Genomic DNA, 18,627 nt, shown 5'->3' on the forward strand with positions numbered 1-18,627 from the left:
AGTCTAGGTTGCCCAGAAGAATACGGTAGAATTGGCCCCGACTGGTAGGCAGTGGGAAGGATTACAGGTTGATGAACCTCTGAAAACAGTGATACATGAGGATCAGTTGGAGAAATGACGTGCATTTAGTCTGGAGAAAAGAAGACCGAGGTCTCTCTGGTAAATGTGAACTGGACTTGCTCTGTGTTCCTCCAGAAGCAAAAATGTATCTCAGGGGCAATATAAAGAACCAGATTTCAGTTCTTTTTAAGCACCGGTTTTTAAAAATCAAAGCTGCCCAAAAATGAAGAGTTAGCCTAGGAGGTGGTGAGTGCCATCATGGATGGGGTCAGAGAAAGTTTGATAACTGCCGCTCTGAAGGGTATGGGGTGGAGGGAATACTGCAGCTTCACCAAGAGACCTGGGAGTTCCAGAAATTACCCAAAGCCCTTTGCAATGTGCAGTTACCCATGGTTGAGGTTTCTTTTTTCTCTTTGATTTAGGATATCTGTTAGTATATCAACTTCTGAATAAAGCTGGCATGTTATGACTCTCCAGTTCAACAAGGTATCGGACTAATTCTAGTGCAGGCTGCCCACTGCTTTGACCGTAGCCACTCATTATCACCGCTTTCCTTTTCATCACATGCACCAAGACTTTTTTACTATGATATAAGGCATCCTTTCAAATACGAATTTAACAGATTTTTGTCAGAATTCCCCATTAGACCAATCAAATGCAAATCAACAATTGATACAAGTCTGGTGCAAAGAAGACTTTATTTTACAAAGAATCTCCAGGGCAGTTCTGGGGGTAGAAAGATTTGAGTTCAGATGCCAACAATAGCCACTTACTAGCTGTGTGATCTGAGCACGTGGTGTCACCTCCCTGTTTCCTAATCTGTAAATGGTTATTGACCATTGTTAAGTCCCAACCACGCAGGTCATTTGAGAGGATTAAATCAGATAAAGCACTTAGCATGTGCCTAGAAATATAAGGTCTAATTTTACTTACTGAGATCTCACATTTTACAGTAGTGTTCCAAGGAGTCTTTCAGACCTAAAACATTTTTTAAAAACAAACAAAAAAAATGACCATCATCATGGCTAAGATATGTGCCAGATATTGTCCTAAGGCATCACATGTGGAATTTATTTAATTCTCAGAACAATCCTATGAAGTAAATACTATTATTATCCCTCATTTACTGAGACACAGAGAGGTTGCATATCTTGACCAGTCACAAGCTAATAAGTAAGGGAGCCAGGATTCAAATCAAGCAAACCCTTCAGTTTATTACAATCATTTCCGTCCAGTATATGCCAACAAATTTCCCTATTTTCCTCCCAATTCCATCTCAAATCATTCTGCTGGATAATTTTATGCATTTCATTTGTTCAGGGCTGTTTCACAATAATATATTTTTAAGTCTTACTTCTTACTAAATACATGAGGGCCTTAATGATCATGTCTTTGGGCAGAGCATTGAGAAGGTCCTTAATGAAATGTGAGTGAACACGTAAGTGAGAAATTTTTAATTATGAAAGCAAGCCACTTTCAAAAGAAGTAAGTTACCCTTAATATAACTTCACTTCCTTACTGCCGCTTTCCATTATTTGTGATGGGGCAGTCATAGTCATTTGAATTAGTCATTTGAAATCAATGTTTTGTACCTGCTTTTCTTTACCTTATTTATAAATCTTTTATCCCATATTCCTTGTTAAAGACAATGTCCCCAGTTCATATTCTCTCTCTCTCTCCCTCCCCCTCACTCTTTGCCATTTTGTGTTACCAAATTTTACTCCAATGTGCCCATCCACTAGTTGTGTTTTTTTCCAAACACTGGTGACTGTATCGTTACCCACCCTCTCCCTAAATTCCAAGTTAAAGAATATTATTACCAATCCCACGCATGCACCATCAGTCTCAAAATCAACCAAATGGGGCTTCCCTGGTGGCGCAGTGGTTGAGAATCTGCCTGCCAAGGCAGGGAACACGGGTTCGAGCCCTGGTCTGGGAGGATCCCACATGCCGCGGAGCAACTAGGCCCGTGAGCCACAACTACTGAGCCTGCGCGTCTGGAGCCTGTTCTCCGCAACAAGAGAGGCCGCGATAGTGAGAGGCCCGCGCACCGCGATGAAGAGTGGCCCCCACTTGCCGCAACTGGAGAAAGCCCTCGCACAGAAACGAAGACCCAACACAGCCATAAATAATAAATAAATAAATAAATAAGAAAATAAAATTTAAATTTAAAAAAAAAAAAAAAAAAAAAATCAACCAAATGTCATTTCCACATCTTTTCTTTGACATCCTCCAGCTCCTTGAAGTCTACTCAGGATAAGTGAAATTCAATGTAAGGGGCTGCCTGTAATTTTCTTTGGAGAATTTTTTGGAATTCCTAAATACCCCATGGAAAAAAACATCAAAATATGAAACTGATGCTGCAAAACTAACTCCCTTGTGTAGAAGGAAAAAAGCTGTAAAGTGTTGCACCACTTCTAGTGGAATATATCAGGAATAATTCAATTCCATTGTTGCCCTTAGCCCTGGGGGCAAAAATGCAGCTTTTCCTGTTCCAAGGAGGGAATGTTCTCTGACTTATGTGTAAGGCAGAGATGAGGGAAGCCAACCAATTCTAGAGTTTACAGTCTTTTTCACTCTGCGAAGTGATACTGCTTTATTGTTAGGGTCAGGTAGTTGGGAGCATAATCTCCCACTCCCTGGGTGCAACTATTCCTTTATAGATTAGATAAGAACAATTGATGAACTTTTAAATGCTGGGAAAACTAATCAGAACTGAAAGGAGGTGTGTTGGCCATAGCCCAAGAAACATGCTGACTGAGATAAAAGCACCTTCTGAACTGTTTCCCCATCCCATACTTCTCTGCTTTAAGTCTCCCTTTCTTTCTTCTCTTTTCTCTCTCCCCTTTCTTATCTGTCATTCCTCAACTCTCACTAGCTTCCTCTTCTCCTCAACCCCAACTCTATCCCCAAAGACTTAATTTTGTACACTCTCTTAACTGGTCAAAACATGGACTTGAATTTTTTTTTTTTTTTCACTCACACACACTGTATTTTATTTTTACAAGAGATAAATAAACTGACACCAAGCACTGTAAACAGATGACCACAACAAAAGCAACAATGATTGCAATTACAAAACACGAAACACACTCATACTATGTGGACTTGAATTTTTAAAAATTTATTCTTTTATGTAGTATGTAAGATTCTGTATTCTGGATTTAATTCAGAAAATAGCTGAGGTGAACATGTTTTACTATCAACTATTTCTTTCTTTTTTTTTTTTTTTTTAAGAAATATACCTTTTAAAAATATCTTAATTTCAGTTTCAGGCAACAGAACTTAACCTCAGTTCATTTCAGAGTTTTCAGGTTGGGTTATGGTTCCAGAATCTTCTGATGGCAAGGAATTGGAGGGGTGGGGTGGACCTTGGGTCACATAGTTTGTATGACACTTTTGGCCCCAGGAATCTCTGCTGCTTCCCAGCCTCCTCAAGGCCTGGAGTCACACTCCTGCTTCAACTGTTCTGGGAATCTGGGCCAGATGGATTTGGGTTTTAACGTCCATATGTCGCTTTCAGTTTCTATGAGGCTTTCAATTCCTTTTTTTCCTGCAAGGGACAGGCCTTCCATGGGAAGAAAGAGCACCCCTTGAGTCTGACATGTTCTGCAGTCAACTCGCAACGCCCTTTGATTAACTTGGGACAAGTCTGGCCCAGTGGTAGAACTCAGTCCCATTCAGCATCCTGCCTGCTAGAAAATGTGCTTTTTTTTTTTTTAACATCTTTATTGGAGTATAATTGCATTACAATGGTGTGTTAGTTTTTGCTGTATAACAAAGTAAATCAGCTATATGTATACATATATCCCCATATCCCCTCCCTCTTGCATCTCCCTCCTATCCTCCCTATCCCACCCCTCTAGGGTTGATCTCCCTGTGCTATGCGGCTGCTTCCCACTAGCTATTTTAGAAAATGTGCTCTTTTGATCACCACCTTCTTAAGAAAGTTGCACGAGGCCCAGAACATAAAGGTCTTTTTCATGGCAAGTTAGACAACCCGGAATAAAGAGGGCTGTTACGGAAATTGCGAGCAACTCATCCGGCGGTTGGTTGTAAATCGTGATTCTTTTGCAAAGGCAGAGGGGGCTAGAGCTCTGGCCCTCAAAGAACTTCCTCTCATTAAACCAGAGCAATTTGCTGCTCTCTGCGTGCTCTTTCCGTCAGGAGTGAAGTCACCTACTTTCCCCACTCACATCAGTGCTCCTGGCGGGGGCTGGTTGAAGGTCCACCGCCTGTGGGTGTGACTTTCCACATCATAGGGGTCTCTTTTCAAAGCCAGGCTTCACAGGTATAACCAAGAGTCGTCTGATCGGCCCTTGCTCCGACCACCCAACCCACACTTTTTCTTTTAGCTGCTATTTTCTGTGGTCCTGGGTTTCTAAGTCTTGGCGAGAAGACAGTCATTCCTTTGTGCTCCGCTGCTACACAATGAGGTAACCAAAGAAAGGGTCTCGGTCTGAGGCTGTCAGCTGTTACTAATCACTACTCCCCAGCTCATCGTGGGTCCCACTCGCCTCTCCCTCTTGCTCTGCTTAGCACACATAAAGAAGATGAACGACTCCCTGGTTCCTCTTCAAGAAAAGCATATTGTGTGGCACATTCCAATACCGTGAGCGAAGGATGGGCTAGTGTGTGGGGTGAACGGTCACCTCTCCGTGGGGCTCGCGCCGGCAGCGATGGCCTGTGAGACGTGAAACTCAGAGCTGGCCCTTCTGAGAGTTTCCTGGGACCTTGCTGAGAGAGAGAGGGAGTCGGCGTGGTGGGTTCCCGCGTTACTGGAACCATTCATGGCAGGGCTGTGTCAGGCTGTGATGAGGCTATTGGATGGTTAAGACCAGTGTAGAGAAGAGCAAAGCTTGACCACTCAGAGGGCTTCACCAGCTGGTACCCCGGAGAAGCAGTCCCCCTCCCTGCCCAGCCCCCGCCAAAGGTTAAGGGGAAGGACCCAGAAGCTCTTGGACATGAGAGGTAGCAGCCGTTGAAGCTGGGCCTCTGCTTCCCCTCACTGCTTCCTTCTGTGAAAGTTCATTTTCAAGGATGTCTATGGCCAGGGAAAAGGGATCGTTTGCTCAGTCCTACCAGACTGAGAATAAAAGGTGATTTATGATAGGACTTTTTCTGCCAATGGTACTAGTGTCTGCTCTGCTAGTTTTTCTATTTAACAGTCTTTTGAAAGAGAAAGTTTCCCTTTTACCTTTCCACACTGCGTTCTACTAATGCACACTAGAGCTCAAAAAAGACTCGTTGACAAGTTGTAAGGGTCAAGTTAAAAAATCAACTTGCCTGACAAATGCCATCACAAGTGGTAAATTTGTAAGGAAGCTTCCTTGTCATTCTCATGCAATATAACTTCATAAAACTAAGTGGTGTTATAGGTGAATGAAATGCCAAGTTTTGTGAGACTGTGAACAGCCATAACGGGAAGGAAAAGTTGGCCAGGGTGAAAACCCATGTGAGAATACTTGTGATTTAATTGACTGTGAATTCCACAAAATCATTCTCAGCTCTTTGTGGAGATGGTTTAACTCTCTTCACTAAGAATCACTGATTAGAGTAAAAGAATCACTGATTAAAGTAAAAGAATTTTCTTGGCTCAATATTCCACAAAACAAACCTTTTCTAAAACTTTTTCCCTCGTTACAATGTCTGTAGAATTTCTGTTCAAATGAGTTGCCCAGATTCCAGAAATCAGCACCGTCATGTCCTTGGTCTCTGCTAGCGAGATGGGATGAGGTCTTGGGTATGGTGGGTGTGCAGCCCGAGGGCATCAGAAGCAAGGTGAGAGGAAGGGAAGCCCATAGCTCGTGCCTCCTTGTTAAAGCCTCTACTATTAACTGAAAGGAGGTAGATACCAGTGTTTGCAAACCTTTTTTTTCTTTTTTTTTTACCAGAACCTGCAAAGAGGATACAGATGTATTTTACACTGTGACCTGGATACACACAGACATACACACACACAGCTGAAAAAAGTTTCACAAAACAGTACATTTACCCCATGTATGCACTCTATTGTTTTCTATCCTCTTTCATTAATGAATAAAAATACTAGCCATGACCCACTTAAGCACGTGTTAGACCCCACCCCCTCTTCCATTCCCTTCTCTGCATGGAGATGTGCCAGCCTCCTGCCCCTCCTGCCCTGCTCTGATGACCTCCCAGCTCTGGAGATAAAGCTCCAGGTGATACCGGGTCACTCCCCACAAGGTCTGTCTCTCCTTCTTCAAGATAGAAGGAACCTCACTATTTTGAATTAATTGGCGGGAAGAGCAATCAAAATTGGTGAGTCCGCATTTCAGAGTGCTTTAAACAAAAGCAACTTTAGTGCTCGTCATTTGAACAGGAGCCTAATCTAAATGCTTTTTTTAAAAGTGTGTGGCCTTCTTCGGGCATAACAGCCGCAGTGGTGGTAAGAATGACTATTCAACAAACATTTATTGGGCGCCTTCCTGTGCAGGCACTGTTTTGGGCAAGGAGGCTACATCAATGAATAAGACATATGGTTCTGCTCTCTTGGCACTAAAATTCTAGTAGAGGGAGTCATATAATAATCATAACTAACATTTATCAAGGGCCTATTTTGTACAGATTCTTTATGTAAGTTTTCCCTACACTTGCAATGTAGGTATTATTATCTTCTTGTCTAGGTGAAATGGAGGCTCAGAGAGGTCAAATAACACTTAGAGAGTAGCTTATTATTTATCTGATTAATTAATAATAATAACAGCTAATGTTTCTTGAATGCTTACTATGTGCCAAGCACTATGCTAAGTGCTTTCTGTATAGAAGTCCCTTTAATGCCATGAAAACCCTGTGAGAGAGCTTTCCTTATTCCCATTCTATAGATGAGGAAGCTGAGGCTTACAGAGGTCACATGGTACCAGAGCTAGAAGTGGAATCCAGGTATTCTAACCTCACGGCCGGAACTCTTAATCACTGTGCCACCATTTTTTAAGAAGAATGTGCTTCTAAAAATGCCTGAGGTTGGCCTCAAGTAGTTTGAAATATTGTCTCTTCGATGAAATTCTGAGGCTATAACCAGCGTATTCATTGTGATGCAAAATTATGATACAGTTTTTTTTAAGAATTCTTTTTTTTCGTGTTTTTTTAAAATTTATTTATTTTATTTTTGGGTGCATTGGGTTTTCGTTGCTGCGCACAGGCTTTCTCTAGTTGCAGTTCTCTAATTGCGGTTCTCTAGTTGCGGTGAGCGGGGGCTACTCTTCGTTGCGGTGCGCGGGCTTCTCATTGCAGTGGCTTCTCTTGTTGCGGAGCACGGGCTCTAGGCACACGGGCTTCAATAGTTGCAGCACACGGGGGCTCGGTAGTTGTGGCTCACGGGCTGTAGAGCACAGGCTCAGTAGTTGTGGTGCACGGGCTTAGTTGCTCCACGGCATGTGGGATTTTCCTGGACCAGGGTTCGAACTCGTGTCCCCTGCATTGGCAGGTGGATTCTTAACCACTGCGCCTCCAGGGACGCCCCCTATGATACAGTTTCTAACCTAACTTTTAAAGATTTGCCTTCTGTTCCAGAACCCCTAGAATCATAGAACTTTTTTTTTTCCAATCTAGTCTATAAAGAAGCCGGAAGACAATATTTCAGTGAAAAAAACCTTCGCATAGTTTTAGACAGAGATTTAAAGTGATTTGTTTCACACTCCCTCCCTCCCCCTCACCGCCTTTCCTCGGAGATTTGTGACTCTCCTGTTCATTGTCCATTGCTGAGGGTTCCAGTGTGCCCTTGCTCCAGCAATGCGCAGCTGCTTTAGGACACAAGAGCTCATTTTTCAGTCTGTAAATATGAAGTATATTGTATTTCTAGAGCTTAACTTTCTTATTAAAAATCATTACCTTTTATTCAAATGAATACGATACATACTAGAGCTCATCCTTGATTTCCTTGTTGTAAGGTTGCCCATCTTGAAATTCTAGGAAGGTTGAGAACAGGCGGCTTTCATTAGATGAGTGTTTGAGAAGCCCATCGTGGAGAAGGAGTATATGTAAAATAAAATAACAACTGAAACAGAACAATATTCTTGAATCAGCAGTTGCCATCCCCCCTTTTCCGTTCTTTCTGGGCTGATCCAGTGGCCCTGGAAGAACAATGAAACGCCACGAGGACGAGTAGAAAGACAATTCATAACAGACGGCTTCTTCTTTAGATTTCACATTTCAAACCAGAAATAGGAGTTATTGGGGGAAGAGACTGAGACACATTAATGTATAAGACAGATTTTTAGCTGATGGGAGAATAAAATCCATGCAAATAATAGAGCCTTGGGAACTTGACATTATTTATGTTACCCTCTAATACTTGACTGAATACATATTTCATTTATCTGAGAAGTCATACCAAATATTATACCAGAAGAAATCTAATTTACAATAGACTTACAGAGTTCCATACACATATTTAGGGAACACTCCCTCCCCACCCCACCCCCAAAACGTGAATTTGGTGCATATCTGTTGTGCTGAACTGATTACCTAAAGACTGTCTTCATAAATAAAGAGGTAAATGCATATTGACCCATTTGTATCAAGAAACTCTCTTCTCTTCCTTTCCTCTCTCTTCAAAGTGACTGCTGCCTAAAATACCCAGGTGTTTTGAAGCAAAGTCTAAATCTTTTACATTCTAGAAAATGTCTTGTTCAATCTTTCTTAGATGCCAGACTCATTGGTAAACATATAATAGGTTTGCAGGAATGAATGATTGATTAGTTTCTTGATGACCAGTTATTGACAGGTTGATTTTTAGAAAAGAAAGTAAGACCCATGTGCCCACAGTCAGCAAATATCCATGACCCTCCACCCTCCATCAGAACACGCTCTGGGCTGTTTTTCTAGGCATAGAGAGGAATTTGAACTGATTGATCAGCTCTCTGGCTGGTCCTTCTGGTGACCAGTGTTACTCACTTCCCCTCAAGGTGGGGAATGTCAGAGTTTTTCCACAGTTACCTCCCTTCGTGAAATTTTCTTCCAGTCAGGTGGCTCATTTCAATATTGATCTCAAAAGCAAGAAAGTTAGCATGGATAACAAGGAAATGAAATGTGGGTGACTCCTAGCTTGTCCATTAGAATTGAGGTATAGTGGAAAGGGTACTCCCTTGAGATTGTGGGTACGAATCCTGCCACTGCTGTTTACTAGCTGTGCAACACTGGGCAAGTTACTTAACATCTCTGGCCTCGTCTCTTTACCTTTAAAATGGTGTCAACAATATCTACAACATACAGTTGTCATGAAATTAGATGAATATGTGCCATTGATCAGACGGCGAATTTGGTGAGTTAGTGAACCAGCACAAAAGTTAACTGAATATTTACAAAACATATAAACTTACAAACATGTAAGACAGTATAGTATTTCTTTGGGTTTCAAGAGGATCTCAATTCTGATGACAGATTGTTTTCATAATAAAGATGTCAGGATGTCTTGAATGGGGCTGGTTTAGCTAAGCCCAGATCAAATGAAGCGAAAGGGACCAGTCAAGATCATTATCTTTACTACTTGCTCTGGAATGTGTTTCTCAAATACGTATTTAGATGAACACATAGTTGTCATAACATACTCCCGCAAGTACCTACATACCCAAGGGACCTCTTTCCCCCTCACCACAGTGCCCTTTTCTTCCATATATTTTAAAGTGACAAGGCTCAATGCAAACTTTTCCCTTCTCAAACATTTAGGGCACTTCCTACCAGAGTTCCCTTTTCTACAAAGTGATTTAGTACTTTACCCTTGTGCCCAGACGCGTGTTATCTCTAGTGTAGAGCTTTGTCTGGAATTTCAGGAGGCTGGGGAAAGAAGATGGTCACAGAGTCTGGGTAAGAGACAGGAAGAATGACAGCTGGCTTATGTGGGGTTTCGCCTTCCAGAGCTCTTCCTCCATTTTCTTGGCTCCACCAGCATCAAGGCTATTCTCTTTCAGGCCCAGTGTTGTGACAGATCGTCCACATCCATCCTGCTGTTGCCCTGATGACAGTGTGTGGCTTTGCTTCTAGTGGTCCCTTTAGTTTTACAAGCCTGCCTCAGAGAAAAGGGGAGTGGTTAGAATTGGAAGGAGGAGAGGGGATGCTGGGGTACCCTGAGCAGAAGTGGGCAAGCAGCCCCACTGTGGGACACCAGAACCCTTTTAGGGGAAGGACCTACATGGAGAATCAGTTAATGAAGATACTCCCACACATTCCTTCTTCCGCTGGAACAATCGGAGCTGCTGCTTTATTCTCTTTCAGAGGAACAACGTCAATATGCAGAGGTTGGTGAGGCCTCTCGTTTGACTGTTGATTCTCCTTCTGGGCTCATTGCTAAAAAATGCCTCAATGTTTGTCTTCATCTATTTCAGAATTAGAGCATATGGAGAAAATACTTTCTTATTGGTTTTCATTTTTTTTAAACTTTATTTCTTTAAAAAAAAAACACCTATAGACTTTGTTTCCTAGAGCCGATGGCCCTGTAGCTGTGGATTCTGGTGTAATTTTCCCCATCCCTCCCCCATGGTGGGAGGGAGGGAGATTTAAGCCTCCTCCTTTGTCTGCCACGTTGGTTTCCAGTGCTCTGCCTTGACCACTTAGCGCTCTCTCTGAATAGCTATAGGTCGAGAATAGTGGGCAGGAGCGGCAGAGAAGAGTTGGCGAGAGAACGGAACAGCACCACAGAATAGAAGGCGAGAGGGAAAGAAAGCATCTCGGAGGAAGAAAATACTGCCGCCTGGTACCCCTAGCAGAGATATCCGGCCTTTTGTGCCCACACCACTCGCCCACCGAAGAATTGCAGGCTTCAGTGGTGACAAGCTCAGGCAATGATGGGAAAGAGAGTGGGCCCCTTCTGGGAGAAATGATTTCAAGCACAGGAAAGCCAAGATGTTTTGAGATATGATGGAGACCTGAGAATGAACCTGGGGGGATGGGACCACTTGGACTGAGAACAGATTAGCCCATTTTTAATGATGGTGAAGTGTAGAAGTGGCTCCACCCCCGTAAGTGGGTATTAATCCTGGGTTTCAAGAAACCCAGGGCAAGGATAAAAGAAGCCAAGTTCATGCATTAAAGTCAAAATTGGCCTCCTTGTTTGTAGGAACTGTAGTTGGTTTTCTCAGGGGGAGAAAGTACGTTAAATTCAGTTACACAAGATCTGGGTTCAAGTTCCCCCTTCACTTTATTTGGTGTTAACTAAGACCTTAGAAAGTTACTTATTTGTTTTTTAATCTGCCTTATAAATTGTTAAAAATAAGAACGTAGCAGGTACTAAGTGCTTATTATGAAAATTATGAATGATATGATTCAAATACACATGAAATTATAAGTTGAAGGTCATGGCTTCAGTTCCCATAGAGCTCATTACCATTGTATCAAGATTTTGGGGCAAACCCAGCAAGGTATCTGGCAATCATGGACACTATTTTTTTCAATACTTTACCTTACTCTAAATATCAATACATTGGTATGAACAGGGTCACTACCTACATGTTGAACCACTATTAGAATCTGATACTGATCATTGAAATACAATATAAACTTTTAATACATTTATAGAATCATGATTTTAAATAGTAAAGAAAATAGTTTGATTAACTATAATTGGATGATGCTATAATTGGATTTTAGTGTTTTAGCGGGTTTGGGGAGGAGAAAGAAGGAAGAGAAGTGAGGAAATGGTTAATGAAACAGAAGAGCCCATATTATTATTAAGATGACTTAACCTCTTGAGAGTTTTGGGTCATTTCCAATTTTTTTCCATCCCAAGAGGCATGGAGATGTGTTCCATTGGCTAGAGCAGTTAAGGAAACCTTCAAAGTCATACCTCCTCTCTCACAGGGGATAATGCCTTGCCTGAGGTAGATTTTGAAGATGTCCTAAAAATGAGGGAAAGAATGTTTCACATGAGATAAGATACTCCAGGCCTATGGGACAAGGTGGAGGAAGGCAGAGTGCAAAAATGAGAAGAACCCCACCAAAATGATTCTTTTTAAAAAATTGTGATGAGATGAGATAAAATGAAACAACAGAGAAGCTATTCGAGAACTTTGGCCTACTTTAAATGTAAATTGAAGATAAATCAGTAGGTGATTAGAATAATAGCTGAAATTTTACGTAAAAATATCCAAAAAAAAGATACCCAAGTACATAAATAAAATAATAATTCTTATAAAAGAACTTAATGACAGTTAATCTGTGTGAGTCTGCACAGTGCTCAAAACCTGAGATATGCTTAGATTATTCTGCCAGAAATCTTTTAAGGTATCGCTTCACACATACACACACACACACACACACACACACACACACACACTACTCACTAATTAACACTCATAACTTCCCCAACTAGTAGCAACCTAGGAAAGAATTTGATTGTCCCTTCAAACCATCAGAGAGCCACATGATATCAATTCTTGGGGCAGAAAATAGGTGATCATGAGTTTGCTGACACAACTGATGCTTAGCCATTCCATGGCTTTTTCCCTTCACCTTTTGTTGATGGCCTGATTAAATTTGGTGCCAAGTTCTCATAACATGTATAAAATCCCATTGCTGGGTGGGAGAGGGTAGGGGAGTGGTGAAGGAAATGCTCTTCCCGTGACCTTCCACTGGAGAATTCCCTGAACTGGTTCGCTGAAAATCTCCTTCTGTTTGCCTTCCCCAGGAATGGCGGCCCTAGATAGTAAGGCGTCAGGGAAGATGGGGATGCGAGCTGTAGTCTATTACATGACTACGACCATCATTGCCGTGGTGATTGGCATAATCGTTGTCATCATCATCCATCCTGGGAAGGGCACAAAGGAAAACATGCACAGAGAAGGCAAAATTGTACAAGTGACAGCTGCAGACGCCTTCCTGGACTTGATCAGGTACGTCCTTGCAAGCCCATCCTTTTGGGTATATTTTGACCACCCAACCCCTCTTGTTGGGGGAGCTGATCAAACCCTAGAAGAGGTATCTGACTGAACCAGTCCCGCTGGGCTTGAAATGAAGGTCACATCTTTTACCTCTTTCTAACAGAAATTGAAGTAAGGGTCCGTTTTCTGATCTCATGTGAAAGAGGTGAGAAGAGCAAGGAGAAGATATGGATTTAAGAGCCCTGCTTTTAGGATTCAGAATCTGAGCACTCAGTCATCCTCTCAGCTGTGCAGCTCACCTTGCAATATTAATAGTTCTTTTGTGTGTGTGATTTTTTTACTGAAGTATATTGCTGTACAATTACATATGTTACAGGTGTACAATATAGTGATTCACAACTTTTACAGGTTATCCTCCATTTATAGTTATTATAAAATATTGGCTTTATTCCCTGTGTTGTACAATATATCCTTGTGGCTTATTTTATACCTAATAGTTTGTACCTCTTACTCCCCTACCCCTATATTGCCCCTTCCTTCCCTCTCCCCACTGGTAACCACTAGTTTGTTCTCTATATCTGTTCTCTATATCTATATACATCTGCTTCTTTTTTTGTTATAATCACTAATTAGTTGTATTTTTTAGATTCCACATATGTGATAATCATATAGTATTTGTCTCTCTCTGTCTGATTTATCTCACTTAGCATCATGCCTTTCAATAATTCTTGACCTACTTTTCTCAAGTCTTGCTCTTTAAGGCTACTTTTTTTTTTTTTTTTCAAGTATAGCCTGTTCATTGGACTCTTTTAATTTGGAACTTGTGATCTGTATCATCATCCATTGTACACGACAGTTTATCTCCAAAAGGGACTTTAGAGATCATCTGATCATACCTGTCCCAAGGTTTTCCTTTTGTACTATTTATGAAGAAAGGATTTGGCAGATCAATAGTAAGACTAAAGGATGGCTTCTTTAGCATTGTTTTATACGCAAACCGTACACTGATTACAAATTAGCTTATCTAATACTTGAAACAGACTTGAGGATAGAATATGTTGGACACAGAACTGAGAAGTAAGCCCAAGTTTGAGCCTGGCACCTCCCTGCCTGCTCTCTCTCCACACTTGCCTTTGCATCGGTCAGTTGCTGGCAGGAAGTGTATTGCAAGCCCAAAAGGATCACTGAACAGGGTTTGCAAAGGTGTGGGCAGGGTAAAGGGAACCTACAAGTGATGGTGAGACTCTAGAGGACTAACAGCAATAGGAAGCTGTTTTGTTACCACCTGTGGCTCTGAGGAAAGGAAGGGAGCCGTTACTGGAAGTCAGGACGGGCTGTGTCCTGAGGGAAAGGGCCCTCAGGATAGGGGCTACAGCTCTAATTTGGAGGGAGGGAGCTGTTGCCCAACCTGCCAGAGGGAGAGCAGGAAGAATATATACATCCACTTCTCTCCTCCCACTGCCCTGTGATCTGTCAGCGCCTCCCACTGGACAAACCCAACAGGAAGCCGGAAGGTGAGGGGTCAGCCTTCCAGGCACAGAGCAGGTTGGAGAGTGGATGGAGAAAGGCAAATGGAAGATATCCCAGCACGGACCTCTCAATGCCCCACCTGCTTAGCATTCCTCCAGCAAGTAGCCCACCCAGGCTGTCCTCCCCAAACCTAGCCCTTTCCTCCCTTCTCTACAACGTACTTGCAGAGTGACTGGCTTACCAATCCTAGATGCCTACTCTAAAGGATTCCCCACCGACCATCTGAGAGAAACTCCTCCTAGGGACTTGAGTTCACGTGCCATCTCAAGGAATGGGTCTGTGGCCAGTAGATTCAAGAGTGATTTGGGCAACAAAGGGTCTCTTCAGCAACACCTCTCAATTCCGACCATGAGTGACTTTGTATTATCTGTATGTAAGCACAAGGCAGCCCCACGGTGCCTCCCTGAAAGCCCTCTTCAGGGAGTTAATCGCAATTATCTGAAGGTAACAAGCCACTCTGTATTATTTCATACCAAGTTGGCACCCAATGATAATGATTTTATTTAGTTCGTACAATTATTAAGGCTTTTCACCATTTTCTTTTGAGGAACTTTACCCTCAGGGAGTTTGGATTAGGGGTATTTTATTGTATTTTCTTTCTGTATAATTTCTACTCCTTGTTTAAAGAATTGGGATCTTGTCATTCTCTATCTGGTGTGTTTCTGCCCCTCCTTGCCCCAGTGACAAGTGTAAGACTAACCTGTCCCCACCCAGACACCTGGTTCGAGCATTTATCTTGGAATCTCCTAAACTCACTTTTCTCTCAGGGTTTGTAGAAACAGACCCATAGAGCATAGATGGGAAGGACAAAGAAACAGGATGGTCTAGGCCAGCGATCCCCAACTTTTTGGCACCAGGGACCAGTTTCGTGGAAGACAGTTTTTCCACGGACGGGGGCTGGGGAGTGGGGATAGTTCAGGCAGTAATGCGAGCGATGGGGAGAGGCAGGTGGAGCTTTGCTGGCTAGCCTGCCGCTCACCTCCTGCTCCACAGCCCGGTGGCTGGGGACCCCTGGTCTAGGCAGTAGGAAGAGACAAGAGTTTATAACCTTAAAATCTGATTGATGACATACATCTGCTGGAATCTCAGACTCTCTAGCTGCCTGGGTCATGTCTCCTTCTCCCGCAGTCTTTAGTCTTGGAGCCCTAGTGATAGTTTAATCCAATCTCCTCTTTAACAGATGAGTCAGCTGAGACCTACATGGGTGCCATGAATTAGCCAAGGTCATACAGCTGGCTAGAGATTCCCCAGCGAGAGTGTTGCCTCTTACTTCTTCCCCACCATGAACACAAACGCTGCACTGAGGCAGTAACAAACCCTGCCACATGGGCCTCAAGTTCAAATTTTGTGGGCCATCTCCCTGTTGGTCACCAAAGAGCCTCAGAAGCTCTAGCAATTCAGAGTCAATATCTCATCCCCCAGAGGGCCTTTGGGAGGACTCTGTGGAGAACAGTCTGACTGTGACATTTGATTCTGAACACTTGGTCCTTAAACATGGCATGATACCAAAATGGCCATTATTGAATAATACCTCAGTTAACCAGAATGCTTATGATAAAAGGCATTTCCATTCTCGCTTGGGTTTTTCCTAGGAGCAGGGTTTGATGTCGGAATAAAAAATCCCATTGTCTGACAAAAGGACAGATGAGTTGAATTTGGGACTTCCTTGAAAAATATGAACTACATGGGCCACGCTAAGGGATGACCTATGTCCCATTTCATAAGATCCACCAAAATCTTTCTCTTTTTCCATTTGCTGCTTATTCCAGTGCAATCTTTACCTTAGACACAATGAAAAAGTATTTAAGGAACTAATTTATTATTTGGGAATTTTTCAAGTGACCATTATTTTCTTTACAGGAATATGTTCCCTCCAAATCTGGTGGAAGCTTGCTTTAAACAGGTAAACACAGCCACTAATTCACCTTTAAAATTCCTCTTTGGTGTACCAAACAGAGTAGGGTTCTCTTTTTAATTTAATTTAATTTTTCCCCATTTCTCTGTAGTAAGAAACACTTCTCTTGCCAAGCGGATGGAAAGCACTAGCGTTTTCTGGGGAATTGGGAGAGGAGGGGGGGTGGTCTTCCCTGTACTGAAGGCTTTATTAGTTGCCAGACACTATATGTCTTGCATACAAATGACTCATTAAGTCTCTGTTAATTATTAAGAAGGCTAATCAGGAGACTCTCTCTCCTCTCCTCCATAGCCCATACACAAAAGTTCACCAAGCAAGCAAACTCCAGTATAAGATATATTTACAACTTGCTTTAAAGATTAGGGAGATTATTCAAGTTTCTGGGTTTGATTTTAAAAATCAATGGGTTGTTTTTTTAAAAGTCTACTAAGGGCCTTATAGATTCTAAAGGAGGAACCACATCAGAAAGCACTGAATGTACTGAATGCACTGAATGTACTGAATGTACTGAATGTACTGAATGTCCGCTCTGTACCAAGCACTAATGTTATATTTACTCTTCACATAAATATGATGGGTATCGTTGTCTTCATTTCATTGATGAGACAACTTATCTATGATAATTCAGAGAGGTTATGTAGTAGGTGTAAGATTTCACAAGTAGTAAATGGCAGACCCGAATTCAAATCCATTGTGTTGATTTCAAATTCCATCCTCTTTCTGCTTCTACATTCTGTTCTGCTTCCTGGGAAGGGGTATCCAGGCTGATGAGACACCTAGCAGGAGGCCACAGTGAAATCCAGTTCCCTTCAGCCCCAAATCCAAGCAACTCTTGGCTCTCTGTGTTGAAGACACAAATACATTTTACTATTAGGGGATAAAATTAGTAAAGTTCATTCTAACCTCACCTGAACAAAAAAGCTTTGTTGCCCAAGATATTAAAAGGGAAACAATTAGACATTCTAGTTGTTAAATTATAGCTCCCAAACATTTCTCCAGATGGTGTCACTTCACCCTTGTTGTAATTCCCTAACCCTTGTGCTTGGGATCTGTAAAACAAACAAAATCAAACCCCAAACTCATGGAGGACCAAGTTTTACACTCTTTGCTTTTTTCCCTTTTTAAAATTTGTATTGACCATTTTTAATAGGTAATGCATGTGCACACTGCAAAATTCAAACAGAATTCCTTCTTTATTTAAAAAAAAAAAAAAGCCTGCGAGGGCAAAATCTAACTCTCTTTATTCAAAACAACTGTAATCATAAATAATAAACCCCTTTCAACCCAACCAGCCAACCCCAGCACCATGGAGCTGACTATTCCAGTTAGTCAGCTGGCACTAGGTGACATAAAAAATGCGGATTTCTAGCAACGCTGGGAAATGTGCTGACTCATGAAGATTTATTGTATTTGGTTTTGGATTGCATTTACAGGATTTTGAAAGGGAAGCAAATGTATCATCCCAGATCTATTTGTCTTAGATCAGAATGCAAATGAGGTTGCAATTTCTGTGTAGGCTGCAAACTGTGTCTAAGGGGAAAGAGTTGGAAGCGTAGGAAAGGCTAATTGGGATTGAAAATTCACCCTAGACAATCCATAAAATGCATAAGCACCCCAGTAGAATAGAGATTTGAGAGCTGACTGACAAAAAGGTGTCAGTTTCTTTGTTAAAATTATGAGCAGTGCCACTGATTGTTTAGGGAATATGTCTACAGTATTGACAGCTGGCCATGTCCTTGTTTGGGAACAGTGCTTTCCCACTGGACAAAAAAGTCTCCCATTTACTCTTGGTAAAGAAGTGGCCCAACACTTCATGTACAGCTGTGCTTTCTTCACCTAGACTCTAGATCCAGTCAACATCCATAGATTATTACTCTCTCTGGTGCTTTACTCCCATCAATGTGAAGGCCAGAAATTCTGCTCTCGTTAAAATCATAGAGAGATGGGCTTAATTGTTTCAAATGGCCACAGTAATACACGCAACATCTTCTGTCTGGGGCATCTATGCAGAAGCTACGGGGAAAAGACCATCTCTTGAATAAGAGGAGACTCTTCTATAGACTTGAGAACTGGGTTGTCATCCTCAACTGTTATTCACACAACTATTCTTAAGAACTAATACTCTCAGGAATACTTTGAAGAATGTTGTTTTGGGGATTTTAAATTGTTTAATATTCACCGAAGTCTCCAACTAAGTCTAGTCCCTGAAGGGCTTTGTTATTGAGCACCACCAGCCAACGTTAGTATAGTGCTTTAAAATTTACCAGATGTTCTCATATATTCTGTTTA

At 41.9% G+C, this 18,627-nt stretch overlaps 1 protein-coding gene across 4 annotated transcripts in view; it reads left to right on the top strand.

The window, feature by feature from the left end:
* SLC1A3 (solute carrier family 1 member 3) overlaps positions 1-18,627 on the top strand; it is a 71,393-nt gene that overhangs the window by 42,803 nt on the left and 9,963 nt on the right. For 3 of the 4 annotated variants that reach the window (XM_061187716.1, XM_061187718.1, XM_061187717.1), the window contains 2 exons: positions 12,701-12,905; positions 16,284-16,326. In XM_061187716.1, coding sequence (XP_061043699.1) covers positions 12,701-12,905; positions 16,284-16,326 — 248 coding nt within the window. The remainder of the gene's footprint in view (positions 1-12,700; positions 12,906-16,283; positions 16,327-18,627) is intronic. The other variant, XM_061187721.1, reaches the window with a different exon arrangement.

The sequence above is a fragment of the Eubalaena glacialis genome, chromosome 4 (genome assembly GCF_028564815.1).
Source record: "Eubalaena glacialis isolate mEubGla1 chromosome 4, mEubGla1.1.hap2.+ XY, whole genome shotgun sequence".
In the NCBI taxonomy this organism is placed as follows: domain Eukaryota; kingdom Metazoa; phylum Chordata; class Mammalia; order Artiodactyla; family Balaenidae; genus Eubalaena; species Eubalaena glacialis.